The 22,207-nt window shown below is 42.1% G+C and overlaps 1 protein-coding gene across 2 annotated transcripts in view; it reads right to left on the bottom strand.

Annotated features, from left to right (window-relative positions):
• The window catches only part of NFXL1 (nuclear transcription factor, X-box binding like 1), a 100,199-nt gene that overhangs the window by 15,782 nt on the left and 62,210 nt on the right, over positions 1–22,207 (bottom strand). For both annotated transcript variants that reach the window (XM_084856851.1, XM_084856850.1), the window contains 3 exons: positions 20,131–20,297; positions 18,609–18,678; positions 7,517–7,621 (listed from right to left, as the gene is read on the bottom strand). In XM_084856851.1, coding sequence (XP_084712977.1) covers positions 7,517–7,621; positions 18,609–18,678; positions 20,131–20,297 — 342 coding nt within the window. The remainder of the gene's footprint in view (positions 1–7,516; positions 7,622–18,608; positions 18,679–20,130; positions 20,298–22,207) is intronic.

Below are 22,207 nucleotides of genomic sequence, written 5' to 3'. Positions count from 1 at the left end.
AGGAAGAGAGGATAAGTTCCTGTATTCTGTGGAAGGTAGAGTTTACCTTTGGAAGAAAGGAAGGCTATGGTCTCTGGATCACTCTGTCTTTGTGAAAGATGCAGAGGTGTTTACTGATGGAGAGGCATTGTTTTCTGAGTCTCTGCCTGCAGAGGTTACGGCTATTAAGAGTCACCTTGAAAGAGTGCAATCTCAGGGGCACAGATGTTAGGTGCAAAAGGTAGGACTTTTTTCATGAGAGAAAAAGGAAGTGTGCTACTCAAGCTAAGATAGGAAACTAAACTGGGGTGGAGCTTCACAAGGAAGGGGAAGGATCAAGAAATGCTTCTCACATGGGCCAGTATCCAAATAGGAGTTTATGACCCCACTGATTTTCCGACCTGCCTCCTTTCAGAAACTAGCATTCTGGGGCTTCCCCTTTGTTGTTGTTCAGTCGTGTCCGACTCTTCGTGACCCCATGGACCATAGCACGCCAGGCCTTCCTGTCCTGCGCTCTCTCCCGGAGCGTGCTCAAGTTCATATTCATTGCATCCGTGATGCTATCTAGCCATCTCATCCTCTGCCGTCCCCTTCTCCTTTTGCCTTCAGTCTTTCCCAGCATCAGGGTCTTTTCCAGGGAGTTTTCTCTTCGCATTAGGTGGCCAAAATATTGGAGCTTCAGCTTCATTATCTGTCCTTCCAATGAGCACTCAGGGTTGATTTCCTTTAGGATGGACTGATTTGACCTCCTTGCAGTCCAGGGCACTCGTAAGAGTCTTCTCCAGCACCACAGTTCGAAAGCATCAATTCTTCAGCGCTCAGCCTTCCTTATAGTCCAGCTCTCACAGCCATACATTACTACTGGGAAAACCATAGCTTTGATTAGACGGACCTTTGTCGACAAGGTGATGTCTCTGCTTCTTACTATGCTGTCTAGGTTGGCCATAGCTTTCCTCCCAAGGAGCAAGCGTCTTTTAATTTCATGGCTACAGTCACCGTCTGCGGTGATCTTGGAGCCCAAGAAAGTAAAATCTGTCACTGTTTCCATTTCTTCCCCTTCTATATGCCAGGAAGTGATGGGGCCAGATGCCATGATCTTCGGTTTTTTAATGTTGAGTTTCAAACCAGCTTTTGCACTCTCCTCTTTCACCCTCAACAAGAGGCTCTTTAGATCCTCTTCGCTTTCTGCCATTAGGGTGGTATCGTCTCCATATCGGAGGTTGTTGATAATTCTCCCAGCAATCTTAATTCCGACCTCTGATTCATCCAACCCGGCATTTCTCATGATGTACTCTGCATATAAGTTAAATAAGCAGGGTGACAATATGCAGCCTTGTCGTACTCGTTTCCCAATTTTGAACCAATCGGTTGTTCCATGTCCGGTTCTTACTGTTGCTTCTTGACCCTCGTACAGGTTTCTCAGGAGACAAGTAAGGTGGTCTGGTACTCCCATCACTTTAAGAATTTGCCACAGTTTGTTGTGATCCACACAATCAAAGGCTTTCGCGTAGTCAATGAAGCAGAAATAGACGTTTTTCTGGAATTCTCTTGCTTTCTCCATGACGCAGCGAATGTTGGCGATTTGATCTCTAGTTCCTCTGCCTCTTCTAAACCCAGCTTGTACTTCCGGTAGTTCTCGGTTCGCATACTGCTGAAGCCTAGCTTGTAGGATTTTGACCATCACCTTGCTGGCATGTGAAATGAGCGCAATTGTGCGGTAGTTTGAACACTCTTTGGCGTTGCCCTTCTTTGGAATTGGAATGTAAACTGACCTTTTCCAGTCTTGTGGCCACTGTTGAGTGTTCCAGATTTGTTGGCATATTGAATGCAGCACTTTAACAGCATCATCTTTTAGGATTTTAAATAGCTCGGCTGGAATACTGTCATCTCTGCTAGCTCTGTTGTTAGTAATGCTTCCTAAGGCCCACTTGACTTCACTGTCTGGGATGTCCGGCTCAAGTTCAGTGACCGCACTATCATGGCTATCAGGGACATTCAGATCTTTCCTGTATAGTTCTTCTGTGTATTCTTGCCACCTCTTCTTAATCTCATCTGCTTCTGTTAGGTCCCTGCCTTCTTTGTCCTTTATCATGCCCGTCTTTGCACAAAACGTTCCCTTGAGATCTCCAATTTTCTTGAAGAGAAAATGCTAGGGGGGTTCCCCTAGCAGGTGCTAAATCTCCCTTGCCTAAGCGGTGGGTCCTGCCTGCACAATGGAATTGGGAGGACCCACCGGTTGTGGAACAGAATTGGCGGGGCAGGAGGGAATTGGCGAGGGTGTAAGCACCCCGTTGGATACTGTCCATGGTTTCCTACCTATCAAGCCTGAAGAGGAGGACAAAGCCCACCCAATATGCTCTCCCTCACCAACAGAGAAACTCACAGGTATATGTGGAGTAGTCTCCCAAGACTAGTACATACATAGCTTTGTGCTTCTTTCAACCACAGGGATTAAGAACAAGCCACAGAATGGTATCCTCCCTCTTGGAGCAAATTTCCCCTGGCCACTTTTAATCACAGTGAAAGAGATAAGTCTGCACCAATATTAACCAGAGTTAAGATGTAGGTAGATTCCCTACTTAAGCAGGATTCTTAACTAGGGATTTGAAGCCAGTTAGCAAACGTTTTGAGCAAGGAATATAGTTTGCATCATATACTGTTGTTAACTTTTATGTTTTCATTGTAAGCTTTTTCCAGAATGTAAACTGCACCAATACGCTAAATATCAAGAGAAAAAAGTTCAGTGCTAGAATGAACCGCTGAAGTGTAGTGTAGCCTCCTTGTCATAAGGCTCTTCTCCAGAAAATGCAAAAGGTAAGCAGTTAACCACTTACTTATGAATTCAATTATATCTTACATCTTCAGTCACATAAAAAGTCTTGCAGAGCAGCTGACAAGCAGGTATAAAAAGATCATATTAAAAGAATAAAACTATGAAGTTATAAAAACAATTCAACAGCAACAAATACAGAATAAAAGCCTTGAAACAGAAAAAAATCCCATTAATAATAATAATAATAATAATAATAATAATAAATTATTAGAGGACAGAAATTATGCTGGAAAAAGCATGCCTTAACAAGGCTGTTTTAGCTTTCCCTCTATACAAAGAGAATTCTACAGTCCAGCACTTCTACGGGAAAGTCCCAGTTCCATGTCCATTCTCTGTATTTCAAAAGGCAGTGGGACAAGCCATAGGGCCTCTTCTGATCTGGTTCACTGTTCATCAGGACTGGTTTATCATTCACATAATGCTAACTCACAGTTGTCTGGATTGTCGTGATGTGTGAATGTGGATGTGCTAACAAACCATGATTTGTTCATGTTGAACAATCCAGAAAGAGAACCCATGGTTTGTTGTTGGGCTGTGAACTCTGAGTTGTTTAAACCATGGGTTGTTATGTGTGAACCCAGAACCATATGTGTATGGGTTGTTTTGTCAGGCCACAGAGGCAGTGGGCAAGAATGGGCAAAACCCCCCACCACTCTACATGCCAGTACTACAGCACCACAAAGAGAAGGAGTGGGCAAAGGAGGGAAACAAACAACCCAGGGATTGAGAAAACAAACATGGTTTGTTTGATGGTCTGCCCGACAAACCCTGGGTAGGGAAACAAACCCTGGGTTAAATAAACCCTGGGTTAGTGTGGGTGTGTGAACCAAGTCACAGTGTGAGGGTAAGTTAAAGTGAGAGGTGGTAGTATTTCATATAACCTTATGTCAAACTGTTTAGGGCTTTAGTGGAGATAACCAGCACACTAAACTCAGCCTGAAAGCCCTTCATACAAGAATGAATTGCCTCTGGGAAAGAAGGGGCTACAGGAAATCAATGTGAGATTCTACAAACTACTCCCAATGAGCTCACCAACATTAGGTTTCATCACCTCTTCTTCATAGAAAGCAGACAAACTCTTGCATGCATGAACTGTACATGGCCACCCGTGCTGGTGGGCTGCATCTACAAGTGTTAACATCTTTCAAACTTAATAGAAGTGGAGAGATCAGTGTTCTTGTTCAGAATTCTGATTCTCTTGAGAAATCCTCTGCATGGAGGTTGATTACTTCTTGACCAGTTTTATTTTAAGAAGTTTTATTACTGAAATGACACTGCTTTTACTAGTGTAATAATAATGGCCAAATTTGTCATGACTATTAAGATTATATTGGATTAAATTTTATTACAGTATTTATCCATCTGACGTTGCCTCACTAGCATCTTAATAGTCTTTGCATTAAAGAGCACTATACACTGCATTAAAAAAAAACCCAATTACTTAACCTCTATTTTGATACCCAAACTAGGACTTATAAGTAGCCAAAAAAATAATGCAGTGTGTCAAAGGATGTTTTTTCTATGTCACAAGACTTTACTGCTTTGGGTTACAGTTAGATAAGACAGACTCTTAAAGTACTGCACAATCCTATGTTTCACTAGGAATTGAGTAGCTGCTTTTCTTTGGTGTCATTTAGTAATAAATGGAATTAGTTAAGCATCTGACATCTAGTTGGATTGTTTTAGATGGAAATTCTGTGACTGTAAACCACCTTGTGAGCCTGTTGGGTGGAAAAGCAGGAGTATAAATAAAATATACTTTCCCAAAATGCATTCCTCACCACTGGCCATTTTATGAGCTTATTTTCATAAAAAATATATACATTGCCCAGAGTGGCTGGGTGACCAGCCAGATGGGCGATTAATAAATGTAATACATAAATGAATAAATAAATAAATAAAAATATATACCCCTGGATAAATACCATCTGCATCATGGTAACTGACTGTTCACGTAATACAAAGCAATGGCCCAATTCAGACATAATGTTCCCCATCTAACAAATGGTGAAGCAGGAAATGAGTGATGAGCTGGAGCGCTCCTTTCTCCCCCTCGCACACACAGCTTCAGAGCAGACTATCTGGTTTGTTAAAACACGGTTTCCGGTGATGTCCAAATCAGGAAACTGTAGTTTAACAAATCAGGAAGTTGGCTCTGAATCTGGGTGTGCGAGAAGGAGAAGGGAGTGCCTGAGCGTGTCCCTACTCCGTGATTCCTTTGGGAATGTTCTGTCTGAAACAGGCTGTTGTACAGTGCAATTTGCAATGACCATTTGCACGCACCACAGATTAAATTGAGGAAAGCAATCCTTGCATTACAAATGCTATGTGGTTAAAAAAAAACAAAAAAAACCTTCCCGATATATTTTTTCAGTTCTGTTTAACAAGTCTACCTATTTTTATTATTTCATACATGTAAAATACCATGCTTCTTTTTGGAATAAGAGAATTAGATAATGACTGCATTTGCCCAATGGGAAAAAGCTTGCTGAAGCATAAATACACCTGTTGATGTGGCTGTAACTTAAGCAGACAGTTATGTGGCAAGCCATTAAAAAAGGGCAAAACCATTTAAAGATTAAAACTCTAGCCCAGGGGACTCTGATGGGCTAACAGAGCCCTCCCACACACAGAGTTTTCCCTTCTCTTCAATGTCAAAGAAAGCAGCATGCTCCATTGGCCATTTCGAAAGAGTTACGATAAACAGGACTGCGTCAGGACACAATGGAATTATAGAACTCTTTGGTTTATGACCAAACCATCTGCATCTCTCAGTGAAGTGGGTTGGCTGGCCAATTTCAGGGTACTCTATTAATCTTGTTATTAACACTCGTCACAAAATCATCATTCTCTAATAGGTGAAGGTGTTCCACCTGGTGTCCTTATTATGAGTCTGATTCTCACCAGATGGAATTTCACATACTTCCTCTCTCTTTCTAGAGGCCAGCATGGTAACATCGGTCTAAAACACCCAATCTCCCACTTCTTTCATTGGAAAGTTCAGTAAATGCTTAAATTCTCACCTGTTGAAATGGCCTAACTTAGTGTGTGACTTTAGTTGCATTGCCAAGTTAATTAACTAAGTGTAGTGAGTTAGTTAGTGAGCAATAAGGTGGACTTCACGGCGTTCCTATATGCTGTTGGTAGCCGCCTAGAGACTTGTGTAGTTTGGCCAAGCCCTTTCACACAGGTTGATGCTGTACCGCTTTCACCTTTGAGCTGTTCTGGCAGGAGAGGCATTCCCTGTCAGCTCCTGAGCTTAGAGAGAGAAACCTATAAAAGCCAACAGGTTGGTTTTGCTCTTTGGTCTCACTTCAAGGGAGAATATGCATGCTACCAGCCTGGAGAACTTTTGCCAGTCCTAGGAATGACATCTCGTATATCTTGGGGACTCAGATATACTTATCAGCTGTGGCAAAAGTGCCTGCTTTGTCAACTGAAGGGACGTGAGCTTTCTTTGTATATTCTTTCTGCCTCCATATATCATCTTTTTGTAATCAATAAACTGAATCTGGATTAATTGGGACCTAATAAATCAGGATCCTTTAAATCAATACACTAAGCAACCAATTTCTTAAGATACTTTACATGCTGTGGTTTCCTACTGAAGCTACTTCAACAGTACCCACAGTATGGTGATCTAAGGGAATGAGATACAAAGAACAGCAGCAATTTTTGGGGTCCTCTCTAATCAGGGATGGGTGGGAGACAGACAGAGAGGAATGTGAAAAAGAGGGGATGAAAAGCACACATACATATGGTAGAGAATTAGATATGGGTCTTATGATGCAGGTTGGGATAAAATGGGCATCCTAGATCTAAAAAGACAACATTATACAGTATTTAATTTTTATATGATACATTTTTTAGTGCTTTGCAGAAAAGCTCACTACATAAAGCAACTTTTCCTCTTCATAACAGTACAAGTACTATTAAAAGTGAAAATGTGTGCTTTCTGGCAAAAATAATAATGTCATGTAAGGGGAAGTCGTTTATCCATTATATTGTCTACTTCAGGGGTGATCATGACACCACAGTTGCACTGAGACTTGGAGAACGTCTGCTGTAAAATGCATTTAGGGATTCACAAGTTTAACAATTGTTCTTGGTCCAATTTTTTTATGTAATAAAATATGCCTTTTCCTGATTGCTAGTCAGGAAAACGCATTTCCTCTCTTTACTCTGGATTAGCCATACTTGAGCTAAACCACATCATATATTTTCCAGCAGAATTCGGGACACATTTAATACGATTAATTACACAATGATTTCAATGGAGGCTATAGTGTCTCCACTCCCAAATCCACTGGTTTTAGAAGCCAGAATTTCCACTAGCAATTTGTATTTGTACCACAGCAGTACACTAGAATGTTTGACTTTATATCAGTGGAGATCTAGTTCGAGATGGAACTGGTGCTTCCCACTGAATTATCTTTTAGGTGTCAGGTTAGGACACTTTAATTCTGCCAGGCATTTTAATAGTTTCTGTTTTTAACTATTGGAATGATACTGTATTTTAAACACTGAAAATGAAGTTTTCACTCTGCTGCTTTAACTGATATTTCTGTTACTTATTGGTTTTAATCATTTTACTTTTGTTTTGTTTTAATTTGCATTGTAAACTGCCCTAGGATAAATATTATGAAGGGTGGTATATAAATGCCTTAAGTGGAATAATGTTTTGAAGTACAATATGAAGTTTACCTTTTTGAGTCTCTTGCAAGGACAACGGACCTTGACCTTTTGGTTGCAATTCTGAGGACAGTCACCTGGATGACAGATCTCTTTACATCGATGACCACAGGATAACTACAACACAGGGTGGGGGAGGGGAGAAAGAGGAGAAATTTTGGTCTGAAATGGAGCATAAATCCTCTTATGAACTGAACATGGCACAGAAGACCACTCAAGTCTGTTAAATGCTTAGCTTTTTCTCCCCACCCAGACTTTTCCATTATGTTTGCTGCATAGAATGTAGCTGCCCAAATGGTGCAGACATCTATACCCTATTCAGACCTTCAAAAAAACATGTGAGGGCACAGACTGTACAGAGGGCATAGGGCTGTGCATGCTGGCCCCTCTGCCCACATCCCTGCATACACTGGTCCCACTTCCCCATTCTTGGCACAACTTGAGGCCGTTGCAACTCCCATAACTCTTCACCACTGGCTATGCTGGGAGCTGTAGGGCAAAACATCTGGAGGGCCACAAGTTGCCCACTCCTAGTCTCAAGGGAGATTCTAAACATGGCCAGATAAATGCACTTAGAATCTTACCCATGAGTGCGAACCCTGATTGTGCAGGGCTCCTGATCATAGGCAGGCTTCTTGGTGCATTCTGCTAAATGTGCTTAGAATCCCCCTTCAGACTGTCATACTAAATGTGTGAAGGTCTGAAATGAAGTCAGTGTGCCTGCAGATGTGGGGCCAACCCTTGCATGCACACCTGTGCCCCTCCTTGCTTTAAGTTATACACGTTCACCCAAACATATGAATAATGCTATATTGGGAATAGGACAGTCAGGAACAAAAGATGACTTGCAGTTCATTTTAGAAAAAGACTCAGTGGGCCAGTTTGCACATAATACTAAATTATGATTTAGTATTATGTTCATGAGCCTCTACGAGCAAAGCCTCAGGCTCAAGTGTTCCACCCTCCCATCCCACGCAGCCAGGAGGAAAAAGAAACCACGATTCAATTTTGGTTTCCCCAATTTCTGGCTTGTTGTTACATACAAGCCAGGAATCATGGTTTACAATAAACTCGTGTGTTAAACAAGCCAAATTTATAAGCCATGGTTTGAAGTTGGCTTGTTTAGCAATTGACTACTAGAGTTTATTTGAATCTATGATCCTAGTTTGTATGTAACACGCCTGAGGCTGGGAAAACTGAAACTGAGTAATGATTTATTCCTCCTCCTGACCACACAGGAAGAGGGGAGGGGAGCACTTGAGACCAATGCTTCGCTTGGGCTCACAGGCGCTTGTGTAAATCATGGAACCAGGCCATTATAAGACAGCCACATTTGTTTTCAAATGTGAACAAGATATTATGTTTATTTCAAATTTCCCAGAACATTTCATTAACTTCTAAGATAAACACTGAACCTTCCAAGTATTTTTTTAAAAAACTGAAACTGTGTTTCACATTTTTCTCTAAAATGAAGATGTTTATGTAAGCACTTTCCTGATACTACAAGTATTTTTAAAAACCAGAAGGAGGTAGCTAAATTTTGCATTGGATTTATGATTTATAGAGATGCTTTAGTTTCCATTATATTCAGAGAAAGTGTATTAGGAGATGCTAATTTTTAATGTGAATTCTCATCTGTGGATTGGCATTAGAAAAAATGTCACAGGTTATAATTATTTTAGTCATTAAAATGTCTTTTTCATATTTACAGTTGCTAGTAAATGTATTTTTATGTTACACAATACATAGTATTTTACAAGATAACCAGATGGGTTCATGGATTTTTAAAAAGGGTCTGTCTTACTCGGCATTTTTCTCTGAAATTTAGGTCTAAGCAACAGTATATTTATTCACAAAGTTTTTAATATGAGCATCTTGGTTTCTATGATTTATATGTGGTCCTGGCTATAAATGGAGAACACTCAGGTAGACACAGGATGGCACCTGGAATACAGCCCAGTATCCCATCACACGTTTCATATGACTGACACCTCCCCGCTCCCCATCAACTGTCTGACCCGTTTTGTTACATATGAGCAGGATGTACTTGTGAAGAAATAACATAATGCTAACCTCACTTAGAGGGGTGTTGTGGGACTGTGTGAAGTGCTTTCAACACTCAAGAAGCGCTATAGAGATTATGACTATAAATACCAAAGCCAAGATCTGTTATGAAATCCAATAGGAAAAACCACCCCAATGCTGGTAAAGCCACAATTTGATCTTTAACACTCCCAATGAAGGAACAGAGCACTGTTCTCAAATATTTCACTTTAACGCTTTTATTAAAGAGTCCTAGTTCCCAACTTTATAGTATCAGCGTTTTAGCAGTAGCCAAGCTTTTTAGAGTCGGCAGTTTAAAAAGTGTGCCACTAATTGTTGCTTGTAGCAGGATTATTTATTCCACAGTGTTAGGAACTTTAGAGTAAATTAATATAACTAAAAATCATATGCCACGTGCTGCCTATCAAGACAATATTCTACTCACTGCTCAAATAGAAACAAGTTTCCCCTGCTCAGTACATTTTACATATTTCTCTCCCTACATCAAACCGATATATTTATAAAGCAAACCAACGCTGCAAGAAACACAACATCTCAGATAATTTAGCAAACTTGCGACACTACTTCTTCTAGACATATAACAATGATAGTGCATTCTGCATATGTAAGTAGTTAGACAGGGTATTTGGTTCCTGTAATAAAAAAAGTCTCTTGTAAGATGTTGAAGTTTTTGAATAACATCTGTGGCAGTTTTTAAGTAACATTTGTGGCAGTATCAAAATTTGCTTGCTTCCTAAAGCAAAAGGAAATATACAAAAAATAACATTTGTACCAGACAATGGAAGTCCTTTCTGTGTTACGTACTACTGCAGCCAAAACAAAGCTCTCAAACTTGCCAAGATTTCATGACAACCCTTATACCTTTTAAACAGTCAGACTAGATAATTAGATTTTTCATAATTCCCTAAAGTAATATCAGATTTAAAATGCAAGTATGCAACAGACCACAAATAGTATTAGGGCACAATCCTATGGCCGCTAGACAGTGGCTAAAGGGTTATAGGATTATTTGGTCCCTGGAGAACTGTTTCCCCACCCCCTCCCCTGCCGCCTTGTAGGTGGCACAGAATGTCTCCGGGCTCCAGGCTTGTAAGAGCCGTATGGAGCGGGGCAAAAGGTGGAGTTCCTGGAGGCAGGGAGGGGCAGGGACAGCGGAAACCTCTTTATGAGGCATCCTATGCACCGTTCATCCTGCCCCCCGCCCCGAACTACTCTGGCTAGATGGCCAAAATCGGCTAGCTAGTAATGCAGGGCGGCCGAAGCACAGAGGAGAAGATCCCCTCCACGTTCTGCCCACCCTACATTGGATAGGCAGTCACCTCCAAGTTCGGAGGCTGCTGCCTATCCACAAAGGACTGCTCCCTTAATTTTGAATAATATTTCCTTATAGTTTACAGAGTTACACAAACACAAATATACACACTTGTCAATATTGCTAACTCTAGCTAAGTCTGGAACAGACCAAAAGTGAAATATTAAGCAGTTAATCACAAATTGCAGTTAGTTAGTTGGCAGAACATGATCCAGAATGCCACACTGCATTAGCAGAGCCAACGTTTTCACTTAGAAAAAGAAAATGGCAGCAACACATAACCCAAGGTGACATTGCAGTGGATGTCAAGGTGCACTTCTCAAATTGCATACAGCTTTTACCCTTTACTAGGATGCAAGAGGCATCAAGAAGCAAAAACATCTCACACAGAATGCTGGGGAGAGGGAACAGAGGAGAGGAAGCAGGACGTGGTAGGGAAGATTGACAGTGAGCTCTCAGTGATAAAATCGCCCTCCTCAACTAATATAAACAATCTATTCTTGTGAGCAGGCCAATATGAGAGATATGAATTTAGATAAGATCATAGCACCCATTCTGTGGAAAGAAAAAAACATATCCCTGGCAGTTCCTTTTTTCATAGAAGGAGAGACTCAATCGTGCCTGAGTTTGAAACTCCTATCTCATACTGGTCATGCATGAGCAGCTTTTAAAAGCTTAAGGCTGCAATGCTATGCATATTTAGACAGAAAAAAGTCCTACAATTCCCAGCATTCCCCAGCCAGCATGGCTGGCTGAGGAATGCTGGAAGTTGTAGGACTTTTTTCTGTCTAAACATACATAGAACTGCATCCTCAGAGCAGTATCCAATACTGCTGCTGTGCTTCCATTTGTTCTGTTGCATTTGCAGGACCCACGGCTAGCACAATGGGAAGCTAGTGTTTCCTAAAGCAACCCCGGAAAAAAACGGAAACGCTTGTTTCCAGAATGGGAGAGGTCAGCGGAGCTCCCTTCTGCAAGCTCCACTGACCTGCCCCATTCTGGAAACAGGCATTTTCACTCATTTCCGGTTGCTTCAGGAACTGCTAGTTTCCCATTGTGCTAGCAGTGTATCCTCCTAGCATGCAGGCAGCATTGGATACTGCCTGAAGTTGCTCACCTGAGCATCAGAACTGACAGAGAGGGAGGATAAACAGAGACACAACATGAGTCATAAAATAAACAGTAGGCTGTATGTTGCAAGTGGGTTCTGGGTCTCTAATGGTTAACATCCACTGGTAGAGAACATGGCACCATATATAGGTTTGATCTTAACAAACATTAGAAGTAAATAGACATTACAAAATTAACTGGTCTGATCAATAATAGACCATGGAGGCCTGAATATTGTCACTTTCTCTATTGATGCCTGTAAGTTTTTCAGTTTCCTGTTCTCTTATGCTCTTTTCTAATCTCTTCTATTGTTCATTTTTTTGTTTTTCTTTTTTAGTTATGAGCTTCACTAATATATATGCCTTGAGTTACCGCCTTCATTGCATCCCATAATGTTGTCTGTGACATATTGGGGTTTATATTTAAATCAAAGTATTATTTCAATACTTTCCTTTAGTTTTTGTTAATATTAATATGTCTTTAACAAAAAGAGTGGCATTTAAAAACCATACTGAGGTGTAAGGCTGCAATTCTGCAAGGGTGACTGTTATACTTCTGTCCAGCTGTGGACTGAAGACTTTGCTCAGATCTCCTTCCATTACTACCCAGCCTTGCTTAAAATGATTAAATTTCTGTGTTTGGGCTGTAAATTGATCCAAGTTTAGGGGTGAGACCTCCATATTTTTTTTAGGAATATATTTAAGTATGTCATTTAGTAGTAACAGGCAACATGATGTATTTTGGGATGTAAGTTCATAATGTTTTTTATCTATCTACACAGATGTTTTACAAACGCGTGCGCGCACACACACCACACACTAACATGCATCTACATTCCTCTATGTTTTATTTAAATTATATCCTGTTCATGTATACCATTCACCTCCTCCCCCCTACCATGTACAATATGCTCCCTGTGTCCAAGAATTCACCTGTACTGTTGGTCAATTTCATATATTATGTCAAAATTGATGAGTTCATATATTATGTCAAAATTGATGAGCAAATCAAAAAGGAGATCTCTGGTAAGTTCACTCCTAAGCATGTTTTCCATGCATGAGTCTCTTTTTTGTGTGGGAACTGTTCCGCTTTAAAGTAAGGTCTTCAGATCCTATTTGTCTATCCCCCTGTGTTCTCCTCTCCCCCTGCTGGTCGCAGTGCTTCCACTGCCAACCTTGTCAAAATGGCAGCTGTTTGTACTTTCATAGAATCTTCCTGTTGTGCCTTACTATTACTTAAAACTGATATCCCCATCTGAATGATGATCAGTATTTGGATGACACATTTTTTATCTTGAGAGTGTCCTGGCTTAGGGCCTGGAAGATCTGTATCTACAGCCTCTTCTGCTCCAAAGTGTGCAGGTTGCTAACAGTGCAAAAAACTTCCTTCCTCTGTTGGTATTGATTAAAACTTATGATAATGTTCCGCTCTATGGTGCTTTTCAGGTTAAGTGGACCTCATGCTCTATGAGCTCTTTCTAGATCTTTCTTTAGTAATGTAATCCTAGGACATGTTTCTGGAATCCAGCCTGCTATAAACATGAGCATATCTGTTCCTTCTTTCTTCACAACACCCTTGATTCAGATATTCAGGTGGTGATCTTGATCCTCCATTTTCAGTTGCAAATCCCTGGTGGCTAATGATATGCACTCTTCTTTTTTATTGTGCTTCAACCCAGGTCCACTGCTGCATTTGTAGTGCTTATAATCTCTGTTAATTTCACTGCCAGGTTCAGCCAGCCCTTTTTATATGGGTAGTAAATCTGTGTCCAATCCTTTATTAGGTCCTATTGTTGCTGCTAGAGCAATTTCTTTTCTGCAAGGCTTGTGAGCTTGACAACTTGGTGCCTTTGGGAATTGTAGCTGGGCCTTGTGCCTTACTGGATCCCTCCCCAGTGCACTCTGGGGTGCTCATGGGGTCCCGAACCAATAGGTGTGATCTCAGATTTCTTTCCTGGTTCAAAACATTAGATAGCCACATCTGTGCAAAGCTGCCAAAAAAGACAGGTTGCTTATCTGTAACTGTAGTTCTTCAAGCGGCCATCTGTGTAGTCACACATATGGGCTCTCCACCTGCGCAGAGCCTCCATCAAAACTTTCTAGAGTGGAAAAGCTGTCTCCACCCCCACCCCACACTCCAATGTATGCCTACAGGGTGGCATGCACGCCTTTCCCCTCACTTCTTCTTAGAGTGCTGCAACACCCCCAAAATGGGAGGAATGGTGAAAAACATATCAGAACACATATAGCGAGGTAGGTTGTGGGTTGTGTGACTGCACAGATAACCACTTGAAGAACTATAGTTACAGGTAAGCAACCTGCCCTTCTTCTTCATGATCTTGGTGTATCACACACATGGGTGATTAGCGAACTGACTTACCAGAGGAGAAGAGTACAGGTGGCCAAGGCAGAACAGATGAAACCACTGCCCATCCAAAGGAAGCATCCCTCCTAGCCCAAACATCAAGGCAGTAGTGCCTAATGAAGGTTGTAGGCTGTGATCAGGTCGCAACCTTGCATAGATCTTGAAGAGCAACAATCAAAAAGTGCTCTGCTGCAGAAGACATCACATTGGGAGTTCACTCCAGTAGCAAAGAGGTCTATCTGAGGCACACCCCATTGATGAAAAAGGCTGCACACAACTGTCCTGTCTAACATCCATTTATGTCACATCCCTTCCAACTGGCTCAACTCATCTGCCAGCATGTTCTCTTCCCCAGCCACATGAATAACATGTAACTCTACCTTTTGAGCTAAGGCCCAATCCCAAAGGTCTAAAGTCAGCCAAAGAAGAATCCTTGACCAGGTAGCCCACTCTGCGTTTATATACCAAAGCACGGTCATACTGTCTGTTGTGATTTGCACAGCCCAGTTTTGGACAATGTCTTCAAAGATGACCAGAGCCGTTTGAAATGCTAGCAATTCCAGAACACTGGTGTGGTACCATCTCTCTGCTGTGGACCACTGGGTACAGACTTGATACTATTCACAGTGACCCCCCTCCCCCTGAAGCTGGAGGCATGGGTAGTCACTATCTGGGATGGCTGTCTCTGCCAGAATGGAATCGCCCGAGAAAGATGGGGCATGACCATCCACTAGTGAAGACAGCAACTGACCAAACTGCGTAGTAACAGTCACATCTGTAGTGAATCTTATTTGGCATGAAATATAGTGATGAACCATGCTTGCAGTACTTGCATACAAAGCCTCACAACTGGGGTGACAGGGGTGGTTGCAGCCATAAATTCAAGTAAACACTGGATAGCAGAAACAGATACCGAACTCTGGGATGCAACAGAGCAGGCCATCAAAATTAGAGTCACCATCCTGTCTAATGGAAGGAAGGCTCTGCCCTCCTGGAGTCCAAGATGGGACCGATGTGCTGAACCCAACTAGTTGGGACGAGATGGAATTTCAGGACACTGACACAGAGGCCTAGGTCAGAAAGAAGAACGGTAGAATGAAGATGGGTACAAAGCAGTGAACAAGATGGAGACACAATAAGCCAGTCATCTATATAGGGAAAAATTGTAATGCTCTGCAACCCGAGGTGAGCAGCAACCACGGCTATGCACTTAGTGAATGCCCTTGGGGCAGCAGCAAGGCCAAATGTAATACCTGAATCTGGTAGCAGTTATCACCAATGGCAAAACATAGGTATCTACGATGGCAAGAGCAAATAGAAAGGTGAAAATAAGCATCCTTAAGATCTATGGAAGTGAACCAGTCTCCCTCCTGAAGCAAGGGCAAAATGAAAGTCAATGTCACTATTCAGAATTGTCTTGGCTGGATAAAGAAATTAAGGTCTCTTGAGTCCAAAATAGGCTGAAAAGCCCCACCCTTTTGAGGGGCCATGAATTAATGCAACATGAAACCTGGGACAATATGCCAAAGATCAATTTGCTCAAAAGCCCTCTTCTGGAGCAGGGAAGAGATCTCCTGTTCCAAAGGGGAGGAAGAGGCTGTAACCTGGAGGGAGCCCAGAGAGAGAGGCATGCCAAATTCTATAATATATCCATACTGCACAATGGCAAGAACCCATCCGTCAGTAGTAATGTGGTGCCAAGCTGCATAGTACCTATTTAGACGGGAACCGAAGGTAACAGGTCCACTTCCAAAACTGGCCTCAATAAGGAGTGGCAGGTCCAAGATGCTGCTTCTGCACATCACTCTGCTTCCAACGAGACTGCTATCAATATTGAGAAGGAAAAATGCCCTTGGATTGCTGGGATCTACCTTTGTGGAAGAACCGCTCAGTCAAAGGGTATCCTGATTGCCTCTGGGTTTGACCACACAGTCTGGAACGTGGGTAATAAGGCTTTTGGGGCATACCTAGCCCCATTTTCTAGGCCAAGGTCTTTATCTAGTAGATGTAGTGTAGGGTATCATTCATTGTCAAATTGAACAAAGCCTACTTCATCAAAGGGCATATCTTTAATACAGTACAGAGCTTCCTTGGTGAGTAAGTCTTAGGCAGTCTTGCAATCTCCCTTTTGTCATCAGGTAGATACTCGATTAAGAAGGCAGTCTTTTGCCAAAGGTATCACGCCATACAGGCTTGACAATTTGCAATTTGGAATGCCAGTGCAAAGGTAGAGTAACTTCTGGGTCCCATTGCATATAGCTTATGACCCTCTTGGTCAGTTGGAGCCGAATATGGTTTGGATAATGCCTTATTTTGGCCCAACTCCACAATAATGGATATAGGAGCAGGACGTTGAAAAAGATAAGTGCAACCATCAGGATGAACATAGTACAGACTTTTCATCTTCTAAAAACTGGAGAAGCTGATGAGGGGTGTTCCCCCGCCCCCCAGTACTCTCTCATTGCCTGGAAGAAAGATGGGAGAACTGGTAATACGATAGGGCCAGTGGCCTCAGACTGAACAAAGTCCATCACTGGGTCATCAACAGCAGCATCCATCTGTTGCATTTCCAGACTGAGAGAAGCAGCCATACGAAGCAATTGTTCTATGTAGGGACCATTCTCCTCCATCGGGGATGGAGGGGAATGGTTAATCACATCCTGGTCTGGAGAAAAGGTGGAAGTTTGTGCTGATTCCGATTCAGATGTATCTGACTGATCATCAATCAGGTTGGACTCCAACTGTGTTAGTGGTTCTACTGGACAGGCACTGAGACACAAGTAGTTGTGGTCCACGAGACAAGTGCTGTTGTGTGCTACAATGTGTAGAGCACAAGGATCGGAAATGTAGTTGGGACCAATAGTTGAGTAGACATCACAGGGGCCAGAGGAAGCACTGAAATTAATGTGACTGCCAGTACAAAAGTGCTGGTTCTGAGGCTGTAGGCCTGGACAATGTACCTATCACAGAATGTTCCCTTTGCTTACTCAGCTCTCTAAACTCCAGCAACCTCCTATACCTCAATGAACCCTTTCCAGTTTGAGGAGGATATGGCTTGAAGCATCATGGGTGTTCTCTGTATCAGCCTGGTGGGGAATCTCTTTCATAGGGCAATTATCTGTCCCAAGAATGACAGGGTGATCAAGAGTATTGACCCATGTATGGTTCTCACCAAGATGACCCCCATCTGTCCATGTAAAAATGGTCAGAATATCTGGAGTAGTGCAAGTCAGGCAAACCCCTTCTTGAATCCATGGAGGGACAGTGCCAAGGAAACATTGGTCAGGTTGTAGTACTCTGAAGCTCAGAACACCCAGCAGGTGACAGTAAAGAGTCCCTTATCTCTTCCTCCAAAGTCAAACCTGTAATTCGAGTTTCATCTGAAACCACTGGAGACTCTGCACCATCAGAATGGGTGACAGTAATGATGGTGGTGGTGGAAGTAAGGTTTCATCCCATGCACGGCCAGCTGTATCATTATGTAGAACAGGAGATGGGAGTGCTGTAGTGGGATATGAATTTCCCTCTGGCAACTTAAGACTTCTTTTTCCTTCTTCTTTTTGGGCTCCGTAGCCCAATCAGAGGAAGAACATGCATCCTTGTGAGCAACACAGCCAAATAAAAACAAACATTTGTACAGAGGGATTTAAAACAAAAGAAAGGATAGGAAGATAAAACTGTGGGAAGAAATCACTCAGCTCAATCGCCAAAACAACAATTTAGCAGAGAAAGCTCGCAACGAAGCTGAAGTTGTTGCTGCAGCAGCTGAAGAGGAACTCAGGGGAAAGGCCGGAGTGCCATCTTCTAGGCATAAATGGGGAGTGGGGTGGGAGGCAGGGCAGGCATCCCATTTAAATGTCTCAGGTGTAGAAAGTTCTAGTGGAAGGCACAGAACCCATCTGTATGGTGCACAGAGACCACAAAGAAGGACATGCAGTTTTGGTGTCATTTTAGCTGTTTATTAGTTGTACGTTTTGGAGAATTCTCAAGCTATGTTTCCATCTTCTTTGGCAGCAAGGACAAAAAACACTAAAACCAGAGTCTCTTATCGTAAAAACTTGCATATGTATCTTATAGTGGATACACATGCAAATGCGAATACACTTTTAAATACCCTACCCAACTGGCATCTGTTGCGCCAGCGTTTAACAAGTTAAAATAACGACGAACTCCATTTTTAAAAAGTAGAACATATATTGCTTTGACACTCCTTAAATATTCTTAAAATATATATCAATTACATATATAGCTTACTTCTTTGGGGCACTGATTTTTGCAGGAACTCAGCTCATCTTTTTCCTTTAAGTCAGCACAAGTGATGTTTCTGAAGAAATAAAAAATAAAATATAGAAAAGATGCCATTTTTTGAAAGCAGTTAAGATAACCAGTAAGTTAAGTTACTCAGGGTTTTTGGCTATACCGTCGAGAGATATCAAAAAGCAATCTGAAACCAGAAAACACAGACATGATGAGAAAAAGGGAGGGGAAAGTCTGAAAGGATAACAACTGAACTAAGACAGACCAAGTAATACGGCTTATAATAATCTCATATGATACTGTATGCCACAAAAGAGTAATCAGTACCATGACAAACCAACGCTGGAAATGCTTGGAGCACACAAACTGTACTTGGCAAATATTGGGTACCTGGGTATCCACCAATGTCATTCCACTAACACAAATTATGTTGTGCTACTGTAAGGAACCTCTCATGCAATGCCAATAGCATTAACTTGCGTGATGGGTTTTCCAGGGAATCCGATTGTGCAAGTTAATGCTACTGGTGTTGCACAAGCTAACGCTACTGGGATCCAGTCATACAAGCTAACGCGACATAAGGGACATTGCACTAGTCCCTTATACTAGCGCAACGTAATTTGCATTAGCGGAATGTTATCGTTGGAAATTGCCCATCTGCGCAGACTAGCAAGCTTGTTAACCACAGGGAATGGGGCATTAGTCCAGAATGACCACCATACATGGTGCTTAAAAAGGTAAAGGTGTCCCCAACCAGTCGTGTCCGACTCTAGGGTGTGGTGCTCATCTCCATTTCTAAGCCGAAGAGTCAGTGCTGTCCGAAGACGCTTCCGTGGTCACACGGCCGGCATGACTGAACACCGAGGTGCACGGAACGTTGTTACCTTTCCGCTTATATCAACTTTTATGTGTTTTTCAGACCTGGTCTGTGCAATATATTACCTCATGCAAATGGAAGCAACATGCCAGTAGGGCATGAGCAAGATAAATGTAGAGCAAGCTGATTCAAGATGGCAGCCCAATGCATTACATTAGCTAATATGATCTGGGGCAACCTTTTCCCCATCTTCTGACCTAATGTGTCAACCAGTTAGACTGAGATTCAAACAAGACTCAAGTCAAGCCCTGAGGAATTGATGCCTTGGTCTGGCATTCCAATATGCTGTCCCAAGAATCCCCTTCAGAAATGGCTCTAACTGCACAGAGCTTACATGTGGTGAGACAGTAGGAAAACCCTTTCCTGACAGCCCTGATTGGACTGAAGTGTGTTGCACCTGGGTGTGGGTCACTGTTTCAGCATGATATCCTACATGCAGCCTACATGTTTCAGCATGATATCCTACGTGCAGACATCAGACAGCTGCCTCCAGCTGAAGCTTCCATTTGAACAGGCTTCTTGCGGTATCCGTCCCCAACACCTCAGACGAACAGGCAGAGGGCGAGAGAGAAAACCCATACACACTGCATAGTAATACTTCACATTTTCAAAGTTGAAGTGGAGTCTTCTTTAATTACATACATGCACTCAATATACAGGCTTGTGAGTTTGCAGTGACACTTCATCCGGATCATTTGGGCACATGGTGAACATTCTCCAGGGTGGCAAGGCAGAGGGCATGAGTGAGGGCATCCAGGTGGTCGTGGCTTAGAACACTCTTCTTCACACTGAGAACATTCTTGACTTGCCTGATAGTACAGTAAAAACAAGCAAACAAAAAATGATGGAATTACTTACTCTTTGGACAATCCATCAGCTTAAAAACTAATTGCTTAAAAAAACAACAGTACGTAAATTTTGCTCTAATAATATCAGCTTGGATCCAGAGCTTGGATCAGCAGAACTGACTCAAACATCGGACTTCCTCACTCCTCCTCCCTACTGGAGCTTCCTGAAAAGTCTCTCTTGGGCAAGTCTTTGGGGGGGGGGGGTCACTGCATTAACTATTGAATCCTAGCCACTGAAAACATTTGAAAGAGCAAAGAAAGGCCTACTGGCAGAGGTCACATCTTTTCCTCACTAACATTAACACACATATACCTCTACCTGTGTTTATTGGGTAATAATATGACATCATAATGACTAAATAATACTGTTCTAACATCTTTACGTGTAATATTCCTACTTGGATACACAAACCATCTGGTAGATAAAATACACCAAGAACTGATTACCAATCATATTTCTTCTAATAAGAACTTGGGTAGCTGAATGCCCACCAGTTTGGAAGCAAAACAGGCCCCCCCAAAATCAGGTAGAGCTTTCTACATATGCAGGGGACTCCCAAGCCTAGATACACAGACATATATAAGTATGTAAAATAAAAGATTTTTAAAAACTAACTACAAATTGCCTGACAAGAACCTATGAGCCTCAAGACTGAGAATCTTGATGGCAGTTCAGCACAGATTTTAAAAAACAAAACAAAAAACAAGAGTTACTCATCACATTGTCTAGAGAGAATTTATGAGTTCACACTGAACACCAAAGACAGGAAATCCTGTCTTTGTGCTACCTTTTGCTTTGGGTGAGGAACACGGAGAGCTTACAACACCCTTCCCCGGTCTGGTGTCCTCCAAATGTTTTAGACCAACTCATATCAGCCTCAGCCAACATGGCCAATGGTGCTCTGGAGGCTTATAACCAAGTTGAACAAGGCTGGTTTACAGTATCCTGGAAGTGAGCATCAGAGTAGGAGGATGCATTCCATGAGGTTGAAACAAATCAAACCACCACCACCACCACCCATATAGCAATAAAGAGCTCTGGTTTATGGCTGACAGCCAGCTATCATCCCAAACTATTCAGCACTACATAACACACTAGGTAAGGGGGGGAAAGTATCCTCTGCAAGCCCCAAACAGTACTACAAGGCTCCTGTTCCAGGATGGCCAAAGCCCTAAACAGGAGCGCTCATGTTAGGGGCAGCATTTTGTTGCAGGTCCCCATTTGTGTACTAATATCTTCAAAGATCAAGCTGGCCTGTTAATAGAAATCTATAAAACAGCCCCTCAAATGAGGACTAGTTTAAAGAGGGTTTGGATTTTTTTGTACACAGTTACACTAATGAAGCTAGTTAGCTGTTTTGAAAGGGAAGTAAAATCACAAGCTGAGAACTTTGAGAATTGGATTTTTTTGTTTGTTTATTAAATACAGCCATATGCAGATTAATCAATGTTCCAGCTGAAATCACATTTTGACACAAGCTATGATGAAGTTTACAACTACGCATAAAGTTATAAAAATTATACGATTTTCTTATCTCAGGGTGCACACAGAGCAGCTTCAGAGAATACACAGGCGGACAGCCAATACTCTCTCGCTGTCATCTGGCAGTGCTTGTTAGTAATGTCTCAAAAGGATCTTGCATAGGAAAGTCTTTCAGGCTGGAATACAGCTTGTGCAACTTTTCTATGCAAGGTTCTTTCCCAACATTGCCACCAAGCACTGAAAGCCAACTGCAGAAAAGACTGCACCAGCAGTGCTTTTTTGTAATATCTAAAGCTGCGCCCTGCCATAGCAAAACATGTCTGTGAAGTTAAAATAAAATCTGCATGTACAGATGTCCTTGTTCCTGCCACCACAGGTAAATAGACCA

This window comes from Heloderma suspectum, chromosome 5 (assembly GCF_057233095.1).
Source record: "Heloderma suspectum isolate Gila_16-S chromosome 5, 16-S_ref, whole genome shotgun sequence".
In the NCBI taxonomy this organism is placed as follows: Eukaryota; Metazoa; Chordata; class Lepidosauria; order Squamata; family Helodermatidae; genus Heloderma; species Heloderma suspectum.
Note: the sequence above shows the minus strand (reverse complement) of the source record. Positions and strands in the feature narration are given on the sequence as shown.